Raw genomic sequence first — 22,020 nt, 5'->3', positions numbered from 1 at the left:
GCTTGCACAGGACTTGTTGCAAACAGTGAACTGAAACCTGACTTTCCTTTTATAGAGTATTGACTTAAGTCAACTGTTTTTTCTTAAGGAGTCAAATAATTGTGAAAAATGCAAGGTAAGATCAGTCAAAAGTGCAAGAAAGAAACAGAGTAGTGGAGCTTTTTTGCTAAAACGTTTTGACCCTTAGGGATAGGTATTAAAAGCTTTAGAAAATCTGTAGAGGTTTGGCATGACTCTGAAGTTGGCCTGAGCCTAGTAATTCAAATCTGTTGTGCATCCATAGTGCCAGTTGACTTGAATATGATCATTACTTTTTTTTTTATTATCGCAGCCCACAGTTTTCTTATGTTAAGTATAGTGGTACTTACAATGGCGACCCACACCATGCATGGAACAAAAGATACTGACTGCGTCAGCCTCAGTGCAGTACAAGTACCCAGAGTTACTAATTCTGCATGTGAAAAACAGCACCCAAAAAATGTTGCTGAGGCAGTAGGTGTTACTGGTATTGTATATATTGATTAAATAGCTGTGTTCACCATTACAGACTAGAACCAAACAGAAGTGGGTACATGATGGGCACAGAACACTAAGCCACTGAAAACTGGCAAGCATCCAATGCTGTAGCTTGGCAGAGCAAGCAGGATGAAGTTCTCCATTTCTTTCATTTCCTGGCAATTTAATACGCTCCATTACATAGTACCTCCGTTAAGAATTACAGTGAAAGTTGCAGACAGTTTCTATACCACTACTAAATATCTAGAAAAACAATCTAACTATATTTGGCACTGAGTCCCAAAAAACTGTCTTCAAACAAAGTCTTCCAAATGGAAGCATGTGTGTGTTGTAGACTCATTCTCTAATATCCAATGCTGCCTTTGCAGCACGCCCAAGTTAGCAGCATCTGGTCACGCTGGACAGTGGCTTGATTTTGTCCCAATGAATGACACAACAAATCAGAGGTTTACTGGTTAAGAAGCTGCTTCGAATCACAACTTGGGTTTCTTAGCTATAGAAGTGGCGAAACATGACTACTGCATTCCGTAGCATTTAGATGAGAAACAACATCCTACATAGAGAGTGTGACATGCAAAGCAGATGCTTGTTTCGTCTTAAACATGACTAGTTTAAGGTTGCTGACCTTTACATTAATGTTTTCATTTCCACGTAAATTTAAAAGTTGGTCATAAGCTTGGTGTGAAATGTCTTATGAGGTACAAATCACAGTAACCAAATTTACATTCTGAAATGACTATTACACAGATAAAAACTGTTGCCTGGTCATGTTGCTGTAGTTGTTAGCCTTTCATTTATCAACATTACCGATAACGAATATAGAAGATGGAAAAGGTAGATTTCCTCCACCACCACCCCCGCCCCGTATCTTTTTCCTTTTTTAAAATCTATTTGTAACACATCTATTTTAATTAGGGTTAGGTTTCACGTATGTATATCTTGAGATTCTGTATCCCTTAAACACTGAGACATTCATTAGCGATGATAATAAGCAAGAGAAAGAAGGAAGAATATTGCCAACATACTGAAAGAACCACAATTTGGAATGCTTCATTGGCTCTCTTAATAGTTCCATATACGTGCCAAAGAGAATGGAAAAATGAGAGAACCCCATGGATCTTCATTTGCCAGTGCACTTGGCTTTGTAGAGCAATCCCAACAGATGGTGTGGGGCAACTGTTGAACAAGAAAATAAAAAGCAATTCAGAAGGAACTCTGAAGGGAGAAAAAAAAAAGGCACTTTTTGGGAGAAAATACACCCTGTTCCATGTTTACATGATCTTCCTATCGCTTGTGCAGAAGTAGCTTGATTAAGCATGGAAATCTTATTTCAGTATATCATCCAAAGAAAACCACTTCTTTTGCTGAGATTGCCGTTCAGCAAAGGAGACTACTTTCTGTATGCATGTGGGGTGACACACATTCATATTGTAAGCAATATTCCTCACATTGACTCTGTCCAAAGGTGTGAGCTCCTATTTTTTTTAAATAGGTACGCTTCTTGATTATAAAATTGATATTAAAAAAAATTCACTAGAAGAGTTATTTATGCAGACTATTCTAGTACTCTGAACTTTTTTCCTCTAGAATGGAATTCAGAAGTCACTGAGTTGAGTTCATGCATTTTTTTCAAAGTTGCATTCCTAAATACGATTTTATAATTCAAGTGATGCATATTCCTTTAAGATTTTTCACTGTAGCAGCTTAAAAGCAACGGTGGTTTTCAAATTTTGATGTGATTATAATCTGAAAAAATGAGAAGCTAGTTTGGACCAAAACCCCAAACTATTGATTATCATTAGTTATGTGATACATTTATTTGTATTACAGTTGTACTATTGATACTATTTGAGTGACTTGACATGCACAAAGGGATTCCTTGTTTAGTAATAAACATGGACAAAGATGATGTGGTAATGCATGAAGATCAGGTTTCCAGGTGGCTAATTTTAGCTGCTTTCAGTACAGTTGATGTCAAGGTCATCTTTGTTTTCCTAAGGATCTGGTAGCTGGCAAGAACTCGTTATGCTCTCGAGGCATATGGTACTTGGTATGTGCATCTTCCTGCGGGTGTGTAGTACTACCAGTAGAAGTAAAAGAATCATTTAAGGCATTACAAATGTAAACCTTAGCTTTCTATTGTAAGACTAGTTAGGGTCGTCGTTTAGTTCTTAGTGGTAGCTAGTGTTTGGGTGAGTAGATTCACAAATGAAAAATCATTATGTTAAAAAAAAAAAAAGTGCTTTATATCATTAAATCAGGAATGTGTGACTCATTAGAATTCCAGGGAAAGGCATTACCAGTCCTTAGAGTATATCAAGAACGGATGCAACTCAGGAGAGATACTGAGTCTTAAAGATTCTGTGCACGCACAGAATTGAAAGTAATATTCCTCTATCATGAATGGCCATACCTACTGTAGAAAAGGTATTCTTACAGTAGCAGTAATGTTTTACTTATGGAACCGATAAGGCAGGATTTGGGACGGTTTCCTGGGAGAGAAAAGCTTTTTCTTTGTTAAACTTTCTTCTTGGGTCTTCTTTTGTAGAGATATGCAGAGGATCTGAAGAAACTATTGGTTGTTGTGGAGCAAATTAAAATGGGGTTAGGCATTCAAGGAAAAAAAAAAAAACTAATGTCTGTAAGCATTGAGGGCAGTGATTTGTCCTTGTTGTGGGAAGTACTGTTATGCCAGTGAAGGTCTCCAAATGCACGTCCCATGCAACCCACAACAAAATGTTGGAGAAATGCCTTTCCACGAAAAGCCTACTCAGCAGAGTACTGCTAGCTATTGGGGGACTGCTGTCATGATTCTGTCTCTCAATATTGTCTGGTAACGTGATTGCTTTTATATTAGTTTAATTGAGATATCATTCAGATGTGTAGCGTACCTTCTACTCCTGCAAGACAGTATGTCATTCTTTAGAATACTGGCGAAGAGAAGATGCTCCCCTGGCTGCTGTGAATCGGGGCATATGTGGGGAAGTCTACAGCTGTCGTCTTATCTGTTCCGCCCTTAGTAGCTTTTATGGCTGGCTCTTCTGTGCGAACAGCAGTGTGGCCTATACCTGCTGCTATTAATGGCTCTTGCAGGCAGCAGAGTAGCATGGAGCAGCTATGATTCCTGCCAGTTTCCCTGCTGCCCGCAGGATTGTGGGGAGCAGCGGGGAACTGACGGGAGGCTGCTTCTTCACACTGGCTGCTGCTTGGCAAAGCTATTGGCAGCAGCAGATAGCCCGGAGCGCACTCTGTGCAGCCTCAAGACAAGGTTGTATTGGTTTATGTTTGGTTATATTTGGATGGTTATCTTTGCAACCATGAAACGTAAAAACCTATTTTTCCAAATAAAATCTTTAGTTTTTAAATACGTAGCTGCCTCAGGGTATTTCTTTCCACCTTCTATATGTTTGTCAGTTAAGAATTTCTTCCTTAATGCTGATGGATGGAACAGGTCTGTAAGCCGTTGGCAAAAGGATATGCTCCTTGAGGCTGTTTGGTCTGCGTCCCTTCTCTGTAAGGGCGAGGGGTATTTTTGGCTTGGCAAAAGGCTTTGTCCTTTTTCTTGTAGATGCTATGTAGTTTTTTGAAATTGTTTTCAGTGTGCATGATGATTTACAACTGTCTAATTATTTTATAGCCACACATTTTTTGGAAGCGTGGTATGATCATCAGGATAAAAGACCTCTGCTGAACTAGACGATTTTTGTTGCTTTGGTTGTTGAGTACGTGCAGGTACTCTCCTGTGTAGTGCAAATGTGTTTCTGGTTCTTCTAATCTCAAAACACGTGTGCTGCTTTCCAGTTTTGGGTTTTGTGACAATGGTGACTTCCTTGATGAAGGTTTCATTACAGCTTTATTTAGCTTAGAACGGCTGACTGGTGCCTTCCTGCAACTTCATGAATGTCATTTCCATATGGTTAGAAATGTCATATCAAAATTAACAAAATACAGTCTTGGTCTTCTAACAAACAGCTTACTGTTTGTACCGTGCAGGAGGCATGACTTATAAACAGAAGCAACAGTATAGAGCAAGAGGCAGAGGGTGAGCCTGAGGAATTAAAACACAGAGTAGCCTCATGCAGCATATTCACAATTGTACAGTAAGAAGTAAAAGTTGCTGAGGAATAACTTGGGAGGCAGCTTTGCACTCTGAGGAAATGTTGTGTAAGAAACTTTGTTTTAAAGGAATAAAACATCTAGGAAGATGAATGCAAAAGGATTATGAAAAAGCCACCATTTCCGTATTGCCCGCTTAATTTTATTAGGTATTTTTTGTTTGTTTCCAGCCCAGGAATGTTCAAGAATGTACCAATTTCTTTTAAAAATCCTCTAACTGTACTGGCTTTAGTACTATTTGGCTTAGAGCTGAAATTATTCCAAGAATACAGTAGGAATATTTTTTTGTTCAGCTGCTCTCAAAATGCAAAATAGTACATTATTTATCATTTTTACTAAGTTATGAAATAATAACCCTAAAAGATAAATCACTGCATTTCGTTATAGATGCTGTAACTAATAATATAGAAATCCAGCAATCGTCCTTGTGATTATGCTGCATATTTACAGAAATATATTTGAATTTAAGTGCTATTCTTAAGGAAAGAATCCATTAAATATATTGGTAGCACTAGAGTTTTCAATGGACAAGGAACTTAATTTTGAAATGAATCTGAAATAGAAGTGAAATTCTGATTAAGTGTAAGGCCTAATCTTAACAATCTCAAAATCCCTGCAGTATTTTAAATTTTCTATGGGAAAACACATGTGTCACGAAGTAAAAGTGTGGAGATAATGTTAAACAAAACAGAAATCAGATCCTCAGCTATCTTCATTCTTCTTTTAATGGCTTCTGAGGGTAAAGGATGGTAGGATTGGAGCTAGGCTGTCAAAAGCTTCTTGGGTTTTTAATAACCTTTCAGAAAACTCAATGATATCTTCTTTTTGGTTTTATTTGATCTGTTGACAATACATACTTAAAAACTTGTCTGATCTTTTAAACTAGCACTTTAAAACCACCTTGGAATGAAGAGGAGTTTACCATTTAGCCTTGTCCCATGTAATTGAGGAGATTTTCCTGGCAAAGCGTCCTGTAGGTCTGGGCAGGGAGCAGAGGGATAAAATAAGGAGTTCTTCCATTTTCCGTAGGAAGCAGGGCAGCCTGTAAGCAGACGCTTATGCCGTCACTGTTGCTAGCTTAGAGCAACGAAGTCAGTGTAAAAAAAAAAAAAAAAAAAAAAAAAATTAAAAAGTGTATCGGAGAGCAAAATCTGTTTGAGGCCACAGATCAAACGTTGCTCTGTGCCCCCAGCCCCGTTTGGGTGGGAGGGCTGGAGCCGCAAAGCCGCGGTGAAGGCGGCCAGCGGAGGGGAGCGCCCAGTGCCCGCGCTTCCCCGCGGCCGAGCGGGGCGGGCGGCAGCGCTGCGGGGCGGGGGGCGGCCGGTAGGAGTTAACGCCCGCACCGCAGGCGGGGAAGCCAGGCCGGTGGGGGTTAAACTGCGGAGTCTAATGGAATAATGACGGGTAGCACCATCTGCTGGCCTACTTCCGCAGAAGGAGTCCGTATTTTTAACGACATCTCTAATATTCATGCTGATGCATTTTGATGCTTTGTGCATTCATTTCTTTCTGTGCTTTGTTGGAATCTGGCTATCTGCTCCCAGCTGTTGTTGAAAGCCCGCGCCGGGGGGGGGGCGGCAGCCCTCGCCGTACCTGGGCTGGAGGATCTGTGGACGCCCGCTTGCCAAGGGAGGATATGTTGATAAATCACGCTGTGTGTTTGTGGAGGGTTGTGCATATCTTGGCCGCAGCTCGCTAAATAGGCCATTTAGCAATCTCCTTTCAATGCTTTTCTCTTGAGCACTGCTTGGGGTGCTGAAAAAGCAGAGGGCAAGCCTTTGTCTGACGCCAAAAATGTCTTCAGTGAAGAGGCCGAGGGGAAGGGTAAGTGAAAGCCTGAATGAGTGGGAGGAGGAGGGGTTCTTTGGGCTAAAAGGCTAATGGGATTGAATAACCTTCCTTATTACTGGCTGCTTGCTGCGGGAGCCGTGCTGCATCGCCATCTTGAGCTTGTTGCTGTTTTCTCGGGTCCTGGTTATTTGTTGCAGCCCTGTAGGCCTTGAGGTGGCATTTTAGAGAGCGATCCTGAACCCTGCCTCCCTCCCGGCGCTCAGCGCTGCTGCTGAGCCTTTGATGAGGCACGTATAGGACATGTATCCAGTGAAGTGCACTGGATTGGGCCAGAAAATGTGGTTGGAAATTCCTGGTGGCTTTTCTCCATGCTGTAGGCAGAGGCGCATTTACGGGTGAGAATGTAACATAACTGTTATCTGCTGGGTTTTTTGTCTGTTTGAATAGGAAATTCTTTCCATTCCTCAAAGGGGAAGGGGGGAGGGGAGGAAAGCAAAAACATGTCTTCTTTTAGCCTGGCTAGAGAGGCTGATAATCTGAATATTGCTTTCGTACTGTGAACAATTTGGCGTCGATGAAACGGTGCTTAAAAACGTCAAAACAGAAACAGGTTATGTTTCCTACCTAAGGCACTGACCTCAGGCTGATCTAAAGAAAAGAAATCCAGCTTTCCGATCTTTTTAGGAATACAGAGCTGCGTAGTTTTGGTTTGTCTGGTTTTGAATCTTGATTGCGTTCGAGCATCTGTTCTGTTTAGCACTGAGTTTGTCTTGCAGGTCTTTCATCTGCTTTAAGGTATCTGTGGTCCTGGTATTTTATCACGGGCGAAGTACTGATGCTGTTACCTTCAGGAGTTCTTTGCTTTTTTAGCTGTTATGAGGAGAACATTTATTGGAGATGTTGGAGGTGTCTGTCAAATGTATGGGAATGTCTGAAAGGTTAAGGGTTGGTGCCTTTAACTAAGAAGTGGAAAGAAGTCTGAGAGAATTTTAGAAAGATACTTTTTTACTGATTTTCAGTACATGGATTGGTTGTTTAAAACCCACAATTGATGTAGTTATTCTGAAACCCACGCCATTCTGTGGTATAAACGGCATTCCTTCTTTTTTTTTTTTCGGTGTCTGCATGAGTCCCTGACAGTTAAATTTTTTTTAAATGCATAGCCAGATCAAAAACATTTGGACTTTTTCTTTCAAGAAATGTTTATATCCTTAAAATAAGGTGATCTTATTTACTTTTTGTCTCTTGCTACAGCCTCCTTCCTCCAAGAAGACTGATGGTTCAGGATCATATACTAAGTTGCAGAATACCCAGGTGAGGGCAATGTCTGAAAAGAAGCAGAAGAAAAAAACAGACTCGGAAAGTAAACAAGAGAAGGCAAATCGCATAATATCTGAAGCGATTGCAAAAGCAAAAGAGAGAGGAGAGAGAAACATTCCACGAGTAATGAGTCCTGAGAACTTCCCCAGTGTTTCAGCTGAAGGCAAAGAGGAAAAGAAGGGTAGAAAAGTTAAATCAAAACCAAAGGACAAGGAGAGCAAAAAACCAAAAACTGGTTCCTCGTCCAAAATTAAAGAGAAAACAAAAATTGGGTAAGTAGATGAAAATGTCTTCTTACTTTTCTTCAGACAGTAAATCTTTGATTAAAATGAAAACTGCTTACTGATAATAAAATGTTCTCCTCCACTGCCTACACAAAATTCTTCCTGATTAAGTCCATGTGTGGACTCTGTCATTCAGGGACAAGAACGCTCTGTTTCTCTTTAGATAAAATCATTGCAGAACTGTCCTTTTGAAAGGAATTATTTTAAATTCATATTCTAAAGCATTCTATACAAGCATAGACAAGACTGAACTATCTTTCATCCAGTGTTGTAATCGGTTACGACTCCAAGTTAAGTTTATCTGATATTATAAATGCTGTCTTTATCCGGTTTGGCATGTATCTTCAATGCAGTGTGCATGATAAACTGCATAGGGAGAAACTGGAAGCTTAATGAACTTGTTATCAAGTGAATATTCTTACCGATATCACATGTATAAAAAGTAGAGTGTGTATTGGAAAATCTGTATTCTTTGTAGTCTTCCATCGTATCAGTTTAATCTGACCTATTAAAAATTTTGCAGACTCAGCTGGGGTAAGGAGCTTTCAAAAGACGTTAGATGTTAGAATGCTCCGAGGGTTCAGTAGGTAGCATGTCTTCTGACTCTAGAGCTAACCTAGTTCTCCTGTACGCTTTTAAAGGAAAGTGTGTGGTTTCCAATGTTAGGTATGTCAGTCAGGACTTGAAATGTAAATCTTAGCTACAGTCTGATTTTAGGTTTTTAAATCCATGCTCTCTTTGCGGTAACAGAAATATTAACTGGCATATCTCTCCGCGTTTAAATGTCTCATATACATATGCATATTCTCGTGTATATGGAGCAGAAATGAATGTTCTTTTAATCAGCCCATTTCTCTGCATTTTTTTTTTTTTCTACAGATCAGTGCTTTTTTTAAAGGTTCGAAGTAACCAACTTCCTTGAGAAGTTACCCTGTAGTATAAAGGTTACTGCTCTAAACTCAACTTGATTCTTAATGTGAACTTTCATGGTCTTAATTTCTTCCTTGTCCGGTTATGGGTTGGCATATGAGTGCTGTTCATAATACTTAGCACACTGTATAGTGCTTCCTTTCCTGTGTTTTCTCCATCTTGTCTAAAGTGGGATTTTGGGTGTGTTACTTCCAGAGTTGATTTTGCTTTCATGTTTCTGAACTTACTGATGTTCTGTAACAGATATTTTGTGGGTCTGTCTAAGAAGAAAATTTGCACACTGTCTAAGCAGAAAATTTGCACACAAGCTTTATGTGACTTGCCCTTAGTGTGCTTTGTATTCACGCCTTTGGATATTTTAACAAAACCTGCCAAAATATCATCCTTAGGATATGCAACATAGTTGCCATAATATTTTTAATGTTTTTAATCAGATAAGTGAAATAAACTGTTACTTTCAATTTATACTTCTGCATTCCATTTTCTGTCTTCATGAAACACTTAGCTGTGCACATCAGTTAGGACCAGTTTTCAGGATTTCATGAGACACTGTCGGTTGAGAAACAAGACATTTCTCAAACTATGTTTTTAACCATGATATTTGTGCTTGATCCAAAGTACACTGAAGCTGGTAGAGAGACTCCCCTTTAATTAGATATTGTCAACTTCTCATAATTTTGCATTGAGCTGTGAAGGCTTGCCTCCCCATTATTTACCAGTTTAATCAAGTAATACCCCAGTAACACTGTTAACTTAAGCATGCTGCCAGGTATTGCTTTAACTACATGGGACACATACCTAAAGATGTAGCAGTCAGATCCTGATAAAGAACAGTGAAGAGAGTCTTCTAGAGCCACGTATTACAGATTTTACAGAATTTCTATGTATTTTGATGAACAGCAGTGAATCAAGTGCTTTGAGGCATCCACATACTTCATTTTTTTTTTTTATGAAAACAGCTTTGTGTGTTATTATGTTGTGTTAGCACTATTTTATATTATTTACGTAAGTACATAAAATATTAACTGTTTAGGAAAGAGTATACCGCAGCGGTTTTGAAGAGCAGTAATTGCAAGAAGGCCTTGGGTGTTTTTTTTAAGAGAATAATCCTACCAGACTTTGTTTTCGATGTAAAGGTAACCGTTGATCTTAATATAAGAAGAACACTTACTATGGAATGGCTATACTTGTCTTTTCAAAGGTGGTTAAAAAATTGTATGTTTAATAAGATTTGTTTTATTTAGAGAAGAACAAAATTAAATCCAATAACTAATACGAGTTTTACAAGGCTAAACAACTCTTCCAAAGGTTTCTTCCTATCTTACATTCTTAAGAAAATGTTTCTTGACAAATCTAAGTACATCCTGGAAATTATTGTTGTGTCAAAATAGGATTGGGGATTTGAATGTGTGGATTGCTACATTGGTTTTCTAATTTATCTTAAAATAAAACAAACTCTGACTGCATATTGGGAGAAAATTTTACTATGCTAAAATAATACCTTTAGAAGACAAGTGCTTTACTGGGCAAGAAGAGGAAGGGAGGACCCCAATTCTATAAAAACTGTTGTTTTTTTCTTGGAAATAAGGATTTTTGAGATCTGTTTAATATGGGAAGAGGGAAGATTACTGTTTGTTTGGGGTTTTTTTCTTTTTACTCAATAAGGGCAAAAACTTTAAAAAATAGCTAAGTTGTATAGATGACATTGCTTGCATTTAAGCAGGAAAGAAAACCTGAAGACGGCAAAAAGTCCCCTCATGATTAAAAAGATAAACAAACAATTTCCAACTGTTACACATTGTTATCGGCTGTAGTTCTTCTACAAGCAATAAAATTAGTGAAACCTTACAGTCAATAAAGGTCTACAATAAAAAAGAATAAGCTAATACATGTTTTTAACAATAGCGGAAAAAATGGTTTGGGTGCATCTGTACTTCTTTTTTAGAAGGAGTTCTACTGTATGTCCATCCTAGATGAATATGTATTTTTTTTTCAGTGTTTTTTACAGCAAAAAGATTTAACTTGCAGTAACTGTTAAGTATGCCGATTCAGCTTGGATTCGGAAAGCTAGACTGGTGCAGGACACGGTGTGGAGTTGTGTGTTTGAGAAGATCTGAAGTCAGACACATGTTTCGGGTGACTCCTGCTTGATTTGCAGGCTAGTATAGAGCTGAAAGAGCAAAAACTACTAACAAATATATTGGCGCTTTTTTTTTCCTTTGAGAAGTGTTCGGTTTTAATCTGACCTTTCACATCTCTGCTAACATCAAACATAGTCAATCCAATATGAGCACAATTATACTTTCTGTAGTCCAGCACTCAAACAGCAAACTCTTATTTAGGTTGTGATCATAAACTTTGCTGGGAACTTAACAAGGGTCCTGTTTGTGTAGCATATCCTGTGTAGCACGTCCTGTATTGCTGTTGAGGAGGGTTTGCACAGTTACCAAGTTGTCTCTCCATGAAAATTATATACTCTGTGTCACTGATGTGGTAGAGTTGGAGCTGGAACACTGGTTACTGAACAGACCGTGATAAAATGCCCTGTTAGCTGTCAGTAAAAAAAAAAGTATGCTTTTGAATGTAATACAATACAGCTTTTACTGAAATTGGGTAGCCCTCATCTAGGATCAACACAGGTTTTAATTACTGTGTCTTAATTTAGAGGATTTAGGGGACAGGATGATTTTTAAAGAGGTTTTGTTGGGGTTTTTTCCTTGTTAATTGAACATAATTGGTATGTGTTTGGGGGCTTCATGTTAACTGTTCACATTTTCCTTAGTGATTCCTCTGAGCTCTACATGTGCAGAAAAAAATGATAGCATGGTTCTTTCCAATTTATCATTGCTAGTTATAAATTACTAGCAGTTTCTTTCTAGGGAGACTGTAGTTTCTTTCTAAAGGTGAGGATTAAAGTTTTCAATCCTCTGACCTGTTGAAGTCAAAGAAATAATACCTCTTTAATTTCAGTCAAATGGATTAGAACTGGATTCAGTAATTAGTAAAGTTTCTATGCCATAAACATTGGTGAAGATAAATTACTGAATTATTTTATTAACAAGAACATTGTAAGCGTATGACAGGTTATTAGAAGGAGGAGAATGCATGTATAATATATTTAGTGTTACCAAATTAAGTAACCAGTTTGCTTTATGCATTGATTACTGATAATTCTTTAAAGTTAACTTACTTTATAAATTTTCTGAGGACTGCGGAACCGCTTTTCATATCCTGGCTATTTACCCAGGTGCGTTGATGTATGGACTCTATTTAAACCTTTAGTATTTTTGCTTTAGAACTTGCTTCCATTTATAAGCTTTTTCTAACTGAACATAATTCTACTTCTTCCATTTAAGGTGATCCATATTTAAACAAAAAAGTCTATTTCTTACCACTTGATATGAAGAATAGAAGAATTATGAATTTGTGAACATTCTGTTGTTCAAAAAAGTAGATTGGCATTTAGGTTTTATAGCTCTCAATGTATTCCCACCTACTCAAACATAAAATTAAATATCATGGCCCTGATGAAAAGCAGCAGCTCTGCATTGCTGATGTAAGGGACAATATCAGTAGACTACATTTGGGAATTTTTTTTTATCACTGCATAGTTTAAATAAATAAATCCCCCAAGTAGTAGGAGTTTGATTTACAGACGTTTGATTCAGGGTGGTAGTCCTTAAGTTCAAAACTGTTTCCTCTTATCAGAAATGGCTGTATTGTTTTGTGTGCTGAAAAAACAATTGTGAGTTTATTTTTAATTAATCCTTAAGTTATTTAATAATGAATCCAGCAAGTCCTATGTGATACTGTTGGCTACTCAAGTTAGTAAAAGTACTTGTTGCCTTGAACTAGGTTTCACATTTTTACAAGTCGGAGCGTTTTTAGGACCCAAGACCCTGATGGAAAGTCTTTATGTGATCGGTTGTTGATATGATGCTGTTAAGATGGTTTGAAACCTTTGTAAACTCAGTTCGCAACAGGAGACGTGGCGGGGGATGTGGAAAGGCAGTGATTTGCCTGTTATGCTGATCCTGTATCATTTAAGTTTAAATGCGCAGAACTTGAAGTGGAATTTCCTAGACAGCAGATGTTGTGAATTGTCTTCTGTGTTTTGTGTAAGTTGGGCAAATGTTCACTAATAGATCTGTGCTCAAAGGGAAGAGATGCTCACTGAACCTTTTTGTTCTGTTAGATCATAAACATTTTCTGTCGTGATTAGGAATGGCACACAAATTCCAAATTTGATCATCCTTCTGGGATGTCTTTGCTGTGACTCCTTGGTGAAGTTTTCTCTGCTTCCAGATTCTAGTTTTGATGCATAAGTTGGGTCTAAGTGACACAATCTTAAGTTTCTACTGCAAAATACATGAATACAAAGTAGTGTGGTCTTACAGAGTAAATAACTAAACACTTGGTTGTTTTATTGCTAGTAATACAATGAAGTGCTTTGACTACAAATTTAAATACTTGGGAGGTGGCTTTGGACACTTAGTTACTTGGTGTTTCTCTGGTTTGGGAAAATTTAACTAAAATGATATATTAAAGGCATGCATTGAAGGCCAACAGTACTTGTTATTTCTTACATGCCTAATACATATTTGCTGTTTTTCTGCTCTTTGTTCTTTAATGCTTCTTCATGTTTGCCATTTTGGAAGGCTTTGAAAACTGTTCTTTACAGTTTTAAAGCTGTTCAAAGTGCTGACAACTCTACTGTCACATTCCCTGCTATCAAACAGAAGGGGAATGGAGCAGATTCTTACTGGTTCTTAATTTATAAGAAACAAGTTGCAGTGCTCCTCAAATAGTGTCGTGGTGGTCTTGCTGATACTTTTGAGTCTTTTATGTTTGTGGATCTAAACAACATTAGGAGTCTTGTGCTCAGCTAGCAGTACTACTAGTAATACTACTACTCAGTAGTAATAATGCCTCGTGAGATGGCTTCTTTTTAAACTTTTCCATCAGTATAAGTTTCTTAACATCTTTAGTTTGTAGTTACAGAAGAAGAAAATACATGTTGAGGAAATCTGCACTGTCTAATTGTTCAAGTATTTCTAGTTGTTACGTAGTAAGATGCATTCTAAATTTTAAAAAGCAAGATAAAGTGAAATCGGAATGGAGTCTAGTGATATTATTTATTCTGTGTCTCCAGTGTGCTGTTTGCTTTTCATAGAAACAGAATAGATAGTTTCTGTTAGAACAGTTTGTTTCGGGGTGGAAAAAGGGATTTTAGCCAAGGATCTTTATGCTTTCATGCAGAAATTTATAAACTGGCAACAGAACTTGCACTCTCAATGAAAAATTTTCACAGAATTGATCCAGTTTACAAGCTTCTGAAAATCATTGTTTTCACATAGCAGATTTTTTAGAAGTTTTTGGCCAAAATATGAGCAGATTGCATTTTTACTAATAGAAATGCATGACTTTAGCACCATACTGTCGTTCAGCAACTTTTGATAGCAAGGAGCATTGTGATTCTGGGCACTGGCTCAGAAAGAAGTGAAACTGTGCATCTATTTCTCTCGTTGGCACCATATCTGTATTCTGATCTGCAACATGTAGAGAAGATGTTAAGAAAATTTCATGGAGATGCTTGTGAAAAGAAGTACTGGGGGTAGGGAATACAAGAGCAAGATAAGACACAAAAGCTGGCTAAAAAATGGAATATTATGTTTAAAACTGCAGGGGCACAGCAAGAGGTGAACACGAGGGGGGACTACAACTACAGAGGAGGAGAGGAAAAAATATGCAAAGAAAGCTGTAGCTAGAGCAGTCTAATCGCAAAATAAGCCCATGTTCTAAAACACAAGGTCCTTAAAATCCTCTGCTATTTAGTGGATACTACTACAACCCATAGTAAAATGGCCATGACCTTTTTTAATTTTGTGCTTTTTGAATCCAAAAGGGACCTGAGCCTAAAATATTACGCAGCAGTGCGTGAAATGAAGATGAATTATGGTTGCAGGGATACAAATGCTTAACGTAGCAACATGCATTTATGCAGAAGCATTTTAATCTACCATTTCACAAAAGAGGATCAAAATTTGGAATAGGTTGCCCAGGGAGGTGTCAGCCTTGGAATTAAGGAGAACTTGACTGGACTGAGCAACATAAAAGAACTCTGAAGTTGGCTTTGAGTAGGTACCAGATGTCCTCCAGAGACCTCCCCCTTCCAGCTTGACTTATATCTCAACATTTATTTGATGAAAGAACATTTAGTTATTCTTTTCTTCATTGTTAGTAGTTTTGTTGTTCATTTAAAAATTAAAATGTGTATCACATTTACAGCCATCTCTACATGCTATACATGCATCGGGCTGTTAATGCCTTTATTCCAAATCAAGGGAAAGTCTTGGGATCTTATTGATTGGTCAAAAATAATAATTTACAAATTATATTATGTGAGTTCACTGGATTGAATGTGCTCTATGTCCAGCCATTTAAATGAAAAGATGAGCAAGGGACAGATACAGATCAGCACAGGTTGTTGCACTTAATTACGTATGGACAAAGTTTAGAAGAGCGTATACCCAGTTGACACAAGAGTTCTAGCCAGTATCCTCTCTTTGGCGATGGCCAGAAGCAGATGCAATGGGAAAAATTTAAGAGCAGGGAAAACATACATGATACTTCTTAATATTTTCCCAAACTCCGAAGATGCAAACCAGGAACTTTGTGGGATAGGTACTGTTTCATGAATTTACTGGTTTACCAAGAAATTCTCACTCATAAGTTTATCAGGTTTCCCTTTAAATCCATGTTAAATTTTAGCATCCACAGTTCCGTTTAACAAGATCAGAAGTTCCATCACAGTGTGCCTTGACTGCATCACTTTGGAATATGTTAGCTAATTTGACATGCTAGCTGACAAGTGCTAATGTAACACTTAAATTCTATGAAACAAAGTGAGATAAAATTAGAAAAAGTCATTTATCTGAGCCCATCACCAGAAAGAGTCATATTGGACAAATACCGGAGAATCCAACAGTCTTAAAGAAAAAAAAAAGAATTCTAACAAGAGATTGAGAAGTGAGGGGAAAAAACAACCCCAGACTACTCTTGAAGACAGCAAGAAAACCAGTTGTTCATTGTTGAAATTATTTCCTGCAATTATGAAACAAGTTTTCTAAGTAGTAATTAAACTGAGAACACCTAATGAAAAGCAAAAACTTGAGGACCAGAATTTACATGTGAATAAGCAGATCTGTGATTATGCTTACTGCAGCTTAATTTCAGCATGCATTTGTCTCTGCCATTCACTTCATACTACAAGTAAAAAATACGGGAGTGGAAAATGTTTGTGGATTGTTTTTGGGTTTTGGTTGGTTTGTTTTTTTTAACCTTTCCACTGAACATACCTAGTGGTTAAATATTGAAAACCAATGAAAATGTTCATGGCTTCTGATAATCTTTTGTAAGACATGTTGCTTAAACCGTCCATGGTAATTTAAGATTTTCTTTTTCTGTGTAGACTGTTAGGTTGGACATAGTAAATATGTGATAGTTCTCTTATTTAGACACTTGCAAAGAGAAACAAATGAGATACAAGAGTTTCAACCAGTACCTTCTCATCAGTAGTTTTTCAGGTGGCCAATATGTTTGATGTTATTTTGGTATAAAATAAATTGTATTGTCTGTATAAAGACTCAAGTCTTGTTTTCATTTGTTCCATAAAGTGGCAGAAGGGGCTTCTATGCTGGAACAGTTACCTCATTTTCTGTTACACAGATCTGATGGCCAGGTAGTATATAAAACACATATTTTAGGACAGCTCATTGTCATTATCATGATTTTATTGGATAGCTTGTCATCATTTTGCAATTATGCCACTGATAACATATTTAAAGAGAAGCAGTTGGCACATTTCAAATATGAAAAAGTAAATATTATAACCCTTTAGTTAAAAACAATTCTGATAGATTGATACTGTGATGTACAGCGTAATCTTTAAATCTGAACAGAGATAATTGGTGCTTTTTCATTAGAATTTAAGTAATTTTTTCAGCACAGTGTTGGTTCTTAATGAATTCTGAGAGGTTCTGAGACTTCCTACAGATAAAACTACCGGGTTTTGAACACAGCTTCTCTTTTTTACCTTTTTTTAAAGGGCAAAAGGATTCATGCAATTCCCTCATTTTTGCCATTGAACGACTTATTTAAACATACTGGTTTTGCATGTCAGACAGTTTTGAATGATTTTAGATTGTTGTCCATAGCTAATTTTTTGAGTAAAAGTAAGAGAAGATGTATTTTGCAGTGATAAATTGTTTATGATAAATCATTTGCTGTCATCATCTGCAGATGGTATTTATGCTAACTTTGGATAGTTTACCATTGTAGTTCAGTTGAAATGTTGGATTGTGCATCTCTCTTACTCATGTATAGATTTAAAATATGTATGATACAGAGGAGTTTGTGATAGTAAGGTAACTGCTTGCCTGTAGAGAAACTCAGTAACAGCAATAGAAAATACTGTCTACTGTAAAGCTGTAGCTTTTGGTTTTGAGACTTATTTTTCATTTTTCAGACAGTGGTGCTTCCTGAGTTTTATATTAAGAAGAATACGGGAATTTCTCATGGCTGGGGTGTTATTTTTAATCTTAAAGTTAAGTAGACTAGTATATGGCATCCACTTAGATCTTGGGTTATTTTTCCTAACAGAAAGCTAATCATCACACTGGGTAAAAAGCAGAAAAGAAAAAATGAATCTTCAGATGAATTGTCTGATGCTAAGCAGACTCCACAGCGGCCATTGAAAGATGAAGACTCACAGGTAAGTAGTCAGAATTTTTCCCTTTGATTTTGTATGTGGTTTTATTTCTACAGGTCTCTTTTCCCCTCTCTCCAAAAAGTTATACTCCTTTTGACACAGTGACAGTTACTCTGTCACTGCTGTGTCTCTCTTATTGGTAGAACCATACATTATCAGCTACTTTTCCCACTTGAAAATCAGAAAATCCTACATGTTAGTGTCCCCTTTCTGTAATGGGATATCAGTACCCTCCTTGTGTCTGTTTCATTTCAGTACAGAAGTCCATAGATTTAAGACTTCAAGTACTTATCTATTGAGCTGACAGTTAGGCCTGATCCTTACTTTGGCTGACTTCATGGGGAAAATGCAGATATTGCCTAACAGAAGGGACATTTATTAGTGAAACTGGCTCTTTGAGAACATTTAAAAGACTTGTTTCAAACTTTACTGTTTTTTCTGAGCTCTGCTTCTATAGAAACTGAAAGAATTGGTTTCTTGCTTTGCTGGATCTGAAGGGAGCTGTGATCAGTATGCTGACAGGCTCAGGTTGCTTGTGGAATACTTCTGAAGAAAGTGCCAGATGAAGAATTCAAGTGGTGGAGTCATTCCCTTGAGGAGTATCTCCCTTGTGACTTACTTTCTGCAATTTTTTCATATATTGCCCTGGTATTACAGTAGCGTAGCTAATTATTTACAAAACTTATGCACAAAGAAGTATGAACTGTTTGTAAGAGATTATATCATATTTATGCATGTGTTAGTAACAGAATTATAACTTGCTTTAGGGCAGACTCCATTAAAAGTAAGATTATATGCTTGAAATGCACAGGTTTTTATCCTGTGGCAATTTCATCCGCAGAGATTAGATCAGTAGTCAAAATAAGGTGTTGTTGAGTTAAACTTAATTGCATTATTTGATGACAATGTCAGAAAACAATGATGAGATACTGAGTTGACCTTTATTATTTCAGAGATAGTAATGCTGGGGGGGCGGGGAGGGGGGGAAAGGATCAGAAGCCATTTCCCAGAATGGCTTTTTATTAACTTAAGTGATAGCTTGTCTTAGGTAAAGGTTACCTGGAAGGGAATATGGAATTATGTATTTCTCAGGGATTTTATGTTGGTATAGAAAGTCCATTTAGTACACTGAAGGAAGTGAAAGCAGATTTGGTGGTGCTGAAGTACTGTAACTTATCAATAGTGTTCTGTAATCAGATAGGGATAAATTTGTAGGCCAACAAGTATAATACACAAGACTGAAGATAATCTCTTTTTTCTCATGGCTTTTGATTTTTTGGATGTTTGATTTTTTTAGCATGACAAGGGTCATCTTCAATTCTGTTGTGGATAGACAGGGAGTATCATCAAATTGCACGGTCCTGGTGTGAAGGGAACAGAGGGTACAGATAATAAGGGGTGGCATGGGATCAAAAAAAACTATACTGCAGAATGTCACAGCACTGCCTTGTCTATCTTTGCAGGAGTTTGGGAGAAACATCACAGGAAAGACATAAGTTGTTTTACTTCATTAATCCATTCTCTCTATAGTTTTCAAACATTTTCATGATTTTCTTTTCCTATTGCGAATAGCTGTCTATTTCTAAGCTCTGGGGGGCAATTTTCAGTCTTTTTTTCCCTAATTCATTTTGTATGCTTAGTTTCACAGTAAGCGTCTTCCTTAAATACATTGATTTATTTCTTGGAAAAATGTGTGGTACTACTTTATTTTGTGCCTTAGAGAGTTTGTTTATGACCATGCTTCTCCGTTCAGGGAAATACAAAGGGTGTTTTTTCAAACAACTCAGGTTATATATTAATATGTTGGAGAACATACCTCTGTTCATGTTTTGTTAATCGCTTCATACTTTGACAAAAGACATAGTGAGAAGGATTGAAAATGCCAGTTAATGCCTCATTAGGTTTTGAAAAATTCATCAAATACTTAATGAGTAAAACTTGAACCTGGTTCTTAATACTTCTTTTCCGATTTCATACATAGTTTTGCATTGCTCGTATTAGCTGGCTTTTTTTTTTTTTAAAGCTGCTTCTGTCAGCAAACTATTGTTGATTTAGCTATAATGTGACAAAAATGTCACATTAATGTGTCGGTTTAAATATGAAGTTTCTTTTGTGCTAGCACCCCACCCTGCACACACTCACTTTTTATTGAAGAATAGCTAATCTGGCTACATTATTGTGGAAAGCTGATTGAGTAGTTTCATACATGCACTATTCCATATTCTCCAGAATGGTGATGCCCATTCTTTGATTTTTATTGTACATGTAAAGTTACTACTCTACCTTACTGAAATACTTGTAATGTAGTTGTTAAAGTATAGCCAGGTCTTTGCCAGGTACCAAGAGCAGAATTTAACAGTCAGGAAGAAAGTTCCTGTGCTGTAATCTTGCTGTTACTTAATATCTGCTCTGCAGAGGCCAGTATGACCACAGGATTTTGGATTTTGTTCTATTTACAACTTGTTCTTCTCCCAGCTGATTACGGCACTGTATCGCAACCAGCAATGGATTTTCCTAATCAAAAATACACTTTGCTGTGTAGCTTAATTTAATTTGTTTTATAGAGACTGTTTTTCTTTGCTGATTTTATTTCTGGGATGATCAGTTCTCTAAAGCAAATTGCAATGTTTTCAAACGTTAACTGACTAGTCTGATTCTGCTATCATTGTTTATCCAATGGACGTATGAATTAATCTTACGGTTGAATATGCATTGTCTCATTTATTGGTACTAAGGGGGGGGGTAAAGGATATGCAATATCCTAATAATCTAAGTATTTGCAACTTAAAAGAGTGAGTGAGGAGGAGTTATTTTTTTAGACTGAACATTTTTTCTCCAACTGGAACTCGTCATCCCCAGATACTTACAGAAGCAAGAGTGGGAGATTAGAGACATAAACTGCAAAGTAAGCCAAATGCTGCTGTTAAACAACCTTGATTTAAGGTGGAGGAGAAAACACATTAACAAAGCAACAAATTTTATTAGCTGTCAAATCAGACTTCATCAGCAATCTGACCAATATGATCTAATGAGAATCTTCATAATTTTTGTGTATATCACTGTTGTTAAGTAGAGATACTTCAGCATATTTTGTGTCTTTCACTCAGGTTCTTGAATTGGACAGTAACACACTGCTGTTACTCTGCCTTATGAAATTGCTGTTGAAATACTGATGCTTATAGGAGATAGGGTATATATCAGCTTTGTTCTATACCCTGAAAATACTGTTCCATGTTTGCTTTTGAACTCTAAATATAAAAGCACGTGAAACGGGGGGAAAAAAATATTAATTGATCGCAAGTAGTATATGGCTACTTCTGTCCCTTTGGATCATGTGTTAATATGCATCATGTTTTCTATCAAACGTTGGCCTTTGGTTTTAGACACCGCTAGAGTGTTGCTTAAAGTGTCCCAAAACTTGCAATTCACGTTAGAGAAAGTTTTTGCTAAAACCTCTATTTTTACTCTCCTGCATGCAGAAGAGAAGATCAAATCGTCAAGTTAAAAGGAAAAAATATGCTGAAGAAGGAGAAGGCAAACAATCAGAAGAAGAAGCTAAAGTATCTGTGAAAATCAAAAAGAATTCTGCCCCTTTACCTGCTGAACAGCCTTTACAATTATTTGTGGTAAGTAAAAACGGGCTTGGTCTTTTTTTTGGAACGGAACTTTCCATTTGTCTCAAAAAGTTCAGTCAATAAAGCTCATAACATGAATACATTATTATTACTAAGCCAGACTTTATTTAATGTGACACCTTGCTAAGATTTTCAAAACTGGAAGAAATGGCTTATTAATATTTTTTCTTTTCTGTTCTAAACATTTGTTGACTTAACTGAAGTTGAGGGTAAGACTAAGGATAGATATATCTCAAATAATGTGTTATGCTGCATAGGCATATGAAAAAGCTGTATGCTAATGTTATCGTGACTTCCGGAAGTATAAAATTAAATGAGCCTCTGGGGTTCTCTGCTTTTAGACGTTTTGAAAAAGAATACTCCTCCCTTTTTTTTCCCCGCTTCACATTCACACATCACTGTTTCAACTTACGCCAGCTCTGGTAGTCAAACTTAGTGTTGAGCTATTATAGGTACATGAAGTGGCAAGAAAGAAACAGAAAAAAGTGTTTGTGAGACGTTTGAAGGAGTGCCAAAGTTGTAAGGGAAGGAGGAAGATAATACGATTGGGAACAAATCAGACAAGAGGGAAAGTGACCTTTTTATTGGAAGCAACCTTTAAAGATTGGCTCTTTATCTCTGGAACCACAGCTTCAGTCTTGGCAGAGCTAAGTAATCC

General features: G+C 37.2%; 1 protein-coding gene across 5 annotated transcripts in view; it reads left to right on the top strand.

Moving 5' to 3' along the window:
* Nucleotides 1-22,020, top strand: part of CHD9 (chromodomain helicase DNA binding protein 9) — a gene marked incomplete at both ends in the record, with an annotated part of 78,583 nt that overhangs the window by 18,422 nt on the left and 38,141 nt on the right. For 3 of the 5 annotated variants that reach the window (XM_082005826.1, XM_082005825.1, XM_082005824.1), the window contains 3 exons: nt 7,678-8,015; nt 17,619-17,730; nt 21,207-21,353. In XM_082005826.1, coding sequence (XP_081861952.1) covers nt 7,678-8,015; nt 17,619-17,730; nt 21,207-21,353 — 597 coding nt within the window. Of the gene's footprint in view, nt 1-6,426; nt 6,457-7,677; nt 8,016-17,618; nt 17,731-21,206; nt 21,354-22,020 lie in introns of those variants that run through there. The other 2 variants (XM_082005828.1, XM_082005827.1) reach the window with 1 other exon arrangement.

The sequence above is a fragment of the Phaethon aethereus genome, assembly GCF_964289735.1.
Source record: "Phaethon aethereus genome assembly, chromosome: 13".
NCBI classification, from domain to species: Eukaryota; Metazoa; Chordata; class Aves; order Phaethontiformes; family Phaethontidae; genus Phaethon; species Phaethon aethereus.
This window is presented reverse-complemented; position numbering and strand designations above follow the sequence as displayed.